The following is a 4,491-nucleotide window of genomic DNA, read 5'->3' as shown; positions in this document are numbered from 1 at the left end:
TAATTCAGCCAAATAAAACAAATCGTTTGAGGGGTTTAAACAAAATTAGGGAATTATCTTGCGCCGTTAGCATTTAACATTTTCAAATCATGATCCCAGAACATTTCAGCAACTATTTACGGGTGCGTTATGAAAGACCTGTCTATCAAGTTATCCTTGTAAATCGGTTTTACACTATCGGAATAAACATTCGGAATTATTTTCATTTACCGTATCGTAATGTTATGCCAAATTCCGTTCCTTTATAAAGGATAAACCTGTTTCCAACTAAAATGCTTGGATCAACAAAGAATACGAAGGGACTGGTTTAAACAAGTACGTACCTCAGTGTGATTCCCTTCTTTGAAAAGTACGCGCTTTTTTTTGGGAGTGAAAAACGTAAACATACGCGCGTTAATCTGGCGAAACACCTCCCGCCTTTTAAATTTTTTTTCTTTTTAATAAATAACCCTTAAACCTGATTAAACTGGGCATTAATTGGGAATTAATGTGGGTGCAATTACCAAGGGCAATAACCGGATTTCTAAAAAAGGCTATAACCACCGAATGAATTCAAAATTTAAATTATAGCCTTAATCTAATCTTATCAGTCATTCCATTTGACTGGGTCAGTGAAAAATTCCTTCGTATTATCAGCCTTGCCCTGTTGATGGATAGACGGATTGATTTAGTCGATAGAAGCAGGTAAGTTGTTCATAATTACACTTATTATTTTGTATATTTACGGTTTTAAAATTTTTTTTTTTTGGGTTTGGTCATGCTGAAAAATAACATTTTTTTATCTGGTATTGGGCCAGAGAAACTGACTCGACCCAAAAACCAAAACCCGAACTCGCCTAGCAACCCAACCCTTAATACCCGACCCCACTCGAAGCTCCTCTCCTCTTCATCGAAGGCAAAACTCCTCGCTCCGCCCATGTCAATTCCACCTCCGACGGAAGTACTGGGTGTTCCTCTTATTTCTTCAGCCATATATGTTTTTTTATTTTTTGGACCAAACTAGACCAGTCATCCATTTTTAACAAAATTATTAATAACCCACCACTTGAGCCCATCATTGGTCTCTGAAAAAAATGTGCATCTCAAGGAAAAAAATATACTCCAGAGGCCCATCAGGATTGACCCAAGTTCAACCAACTTTGTTCTAACCTAACCCGCCCGACCCGTAACACCATCGGCCATCTCCTTCATCATCCTCTCGCCCATCGTCCCCATGCCGCTTCGATTCTTCTTTGTTGGTCGTCTCCGGCAAAGCCTTAATCTAGCCGAAACACTATGCAGATCTTCATCCTCCGAACCAACGAGTCGCGACAGAGGCCGCACTTCGTAGAGCAGGCAGCTTTGCAGTGTGACTCCGCGGGAGAAAGCTTCCTGCAACTCCATTGACGGGTCAGTGACGGATACGTAGACATCGCAACTTAACTTGTATGCGTCAAACGACGTCCACAGCGCTTTTCCTTCCCTCCCAGCCCTCCTCCATCATCTCTGATTTAGCGTTAAACAGAATCACTAAGTGCCATTAATTTAATTCTTAAAACATGATAAACTAATTCTACATAAACCCAAATAATTTTTTTTGTAACAAAAATAACCAGCTACAAAGTGAATTTTGCAAACTAACCCCTCTGACACATAATTCCCACTAACCAATCATAGGAGGAGAGAGAAAGAATAATCTCTACCATTGGATTGATAAAGTATATAGATCCGACGGTCAAGGAGAAATAGGCACACCGATCAGCCAAATATAAGTGTCATGGGCACTGGTGTGCCAAAGAATTTCGGCACACCGAATCCGTGCCCAGAGAAGACATGCTAATACAAGACAGTGAATGTTTTTTAACCTGTTTTTAGGTCAATAGGATTGGGGGTGTTTTGGTCCCAGAAATGTCGACTTATTACCTGGAATGTTTAAAAAAAATAATAAAGTTAATTGTATAATGAGAAGTGTTTTTTAATTAGTGGCTATTTTTAATGAAGAATAAAAACTGTTTTTTGTTTATAGAAAAATATTAAAGAATAAAGACATCATGTATAATAATACACAACTACAATTTTGACTGTTTATCTAACTTTACTATTAGAGAAAAATTTCCCTTCTACAATAACAAGATAAGAGACCAGAAGAGCATTTTCCTTGAAGGTGAGTAGATAGATAAGTGGATAAGGCGACCAACACTGAAACGAAGTCATATCTATTAAACGTTGGGCTTCGGGCTTCAGGCTTCAGGCTTCAGTTATTGTATTCCACTAACGGTAACACCACTTGTCTCTCTATCACTCTACTTCTCCTTCCTCATCCCTAACCAATTTTCACTCCCTTGCAGCATCACAATGACGGTGAGGATTCGCTTTGCAAGGTTTGGTTGCACCCACCGCCCCTTCTATCGTATCGTTGCCGCTGATAGCAAATCCACCAGAGATGGTGGCTCCCTCGAAATTCTCGGTTTCTATGACCCTTTGGCAGGTTCTCCTTCTGTTTGTTATATTGTCAGTGTTAAAGGATAATTAATTGAGTGAAACTGAAAGGATCCTTTTGATTATTAACCGAAATTATTTAAGTACTGAGGATTAGGAATGAGAAGGAGGACCAAGGATGCTAATTGGTTTCTTACTTCTTCTTTTTCTTTTTCCTTTTTTACAGGGAATGATAGTGACAGAAAGATGGCTCTCAAATTCGAGAGAGTGAAGTGAGTAACTTTCTGTTATACAAGTTCTCTAATACATCTACATCAGTTTAGGTGAAATTAGTTATAATTCAAGGGACAATGTTATTGTTAACATATCTTAATTATTCTGAACATGATGTCTCCTTGTAGAAAATGGGAGAATGAAATGCTAAAACCATATCTGGAGTAGTTCTTATCACATCCTCCTGAAGAACTAAATATTATATTTTGCTTTCTTCTTTCCTGAAAGTTTTCTGAATTTGTTAACATATGTCCCTACAATTATGCCTTTTTAATTGTTGTCTAACTGATTTGGAAAAGATATTTTCATGTTGGTAATGTTGGAATACAATCAAAAGGACTTCCATAGGTTCATGTTTTGTATTTCTATGATTTGTTAAGGATTAAATTACATGTCAATTGTCTCTAAGAGTATGTTTCATTGGGGTAAAAGAGGGATGGAATATGTTATAGTTAAGTTTGATATCTATTGAGTTCGTGCAAGGCGAGTATTTCTTGTTACACAACTACCATCAAACAATCCTTATCAATTTATATATCAATAAACCATCCAACCAAACATCTCCATCACATTTACCCTTGTGAAGGTATTGGCTTTCTGTTGGAGCTCAACCTTCGGAAGCAGTAGAGCATCTTCTACTGCGAGCAGGGTTACTTCCTCCACCACCAATAGTGGCAGCAGGTGGACCACGTGGTACGAGCTCTGTCGGTACATCCAACCAGGAACAGCCAGCTGATGCCAACCGCGATGATGGTGAGCTTCACACACTCCTCCTATAAGTGCTTCACAATTTTCACCTTTTGAGCTAGTTTTTTGGGTTGAATTTCGGCTCACTCAATTCCAATGCCATTATTACAGGTGTATCTCCAGAAGCTATCTTTTCAATTGGCTTACAAGTTAACTGAAGAGAAGATCTGCCATATGTTCTGGGAATGTGGTTTGAGTTGTGGAAGTATCATCACCTAGAGTAAGGACTAAACATTGATTAAATTGTGCACGCCGTCAAGTTGTACTCTGAAATGAACTCATAGTTTATCTTGCTGTTGAAATTCCTGTTATTTCTGTTTTTCTGAAACTTTTGCATTTGGAAGTTTGTCTGGACAGTAACAGTAGCAGCACATTTGGTTTCATATTTATTCTTCTAATCTATCATGGAAGTTGATTTATTTTTGTGTTAAGTAGCACATATATTTCTTTTTCACAATTAGATGGGGTGTGGACTTTATCACTTGTTATGTCACAATACATGAAGAGATGCATATCAGTTTGGTATACATGGTAGAAGTGAGTGCAAATAAAATATATTTCTCAAGTTAAAATTTTGGTTTCCAAACAAGTTTCATGTGAAATGGACACTATCCTAGGATATCAATCAATTCCTATGATGCTTGTATTCTTCGTTTTAATATAATGTATATTATTTCTTTTTGGCATGAAAAGTTACTTTGGTGTCGTGTATACGTACATGTTTCCTCCTTCCAATTGCCTAACCTTTCTCTATTGCACCCATAACTGGCCACCGAATTGTTCATGCGGGCCTAATTTAATTTAGTGAGTGAAGAAAGGCACGGGTACACATAAACATCAGCAAAAGTTGACGAGTGAAATTAGTAATGGAAGGTGAGGAATTCAACTTTAAAGGAAGAAGGCCAAGGACTTGGTGAACTTGGGATCAATTAGTCTTTTCCTTTGCGGTCTCAAGACACTTGTTTAAACGAATTAAACAAGTAACTATTTGATCAAATTATAGTTCGTTATTTTATTAATATTTTTAATGTTAATATAAAAGAAATACTAAGA

The 4,491-nt window shown here is 37.4% G+C and overlaps 1 protein-coding gene across 1 annotated transcript; it reads left to right on the top strand.

The window, feature by feature from the left end:
• The first annotated feature begins 2,040 nt into the window (after positions 1-2,040).
• LOC112697036 (small ribosomal subunit protein bS16cy) lies at positions 2,041-3,857 on the top strand. The gene is made up of 5 exons (XM_025750019.3): positions 2,041-2,256; positions 2,328-2,467; positions 2,645-2,690; positions 3,278-3,444; positions 3,550-3,857. Exons 2-5 carry the CDS (start codon positions 2,335-2,337, stop codon positions 3,594-3,596), a joined length of 393 nt encoding a protein of 130 aa, XP_025605804.1. The 5' UTR covers positions 2,041-2,256; positions 2,328-2,334; the 3' UTR covers positions 3,597-3,857.
• Positions 3,858-4,491: the final 634 nt, after the last annotated feature.

Source organism: Arachis hypogaea, chromosome 1 (genome assembly GCF_003086295.3).
Source record: "Arachis hypogaea cultivar Tifrunner chromosome 1, arahy.Tifrunner.gnm2.J5K5, whole genome shotgun sequence".
Classification (NCBI taxonomy): domain Eukaryota; kingdom Viridiplantae; phylum Streptophyta; class Magnoliopsida; order Fabales; family Fabaceae; genus Arachis; species Arachis hypogaea.
The sequence above is the reverse complement of the archived record's forward strand: the minus strand, read 5'-3'. Positions and strand labels throughout refer to the sequence as shown.

Coding starts and splice junctions, on each gene's coding strand:
- LOC112697036 (XM_025750019.3), top strand. CDS start 2,335: ATGACGGTGAGGATTCGCTTTGCAAGGTTTGGTTGCACCCACCGCCCC. Junction 2,468..2,644: donor TTTCTATGACCCTTTGGCAG/GTTCTCCTTCTG, acceptor CCTTTTTTACAG/GGAATGATAGTGACAGAAAG. Junction 3,445..3,549: donor TGATGCCAACCGCGATGATG/GTGAGCTTCACA, acceptor CCATTATTACAG/GTGTATCTCCAGAAGCTATC.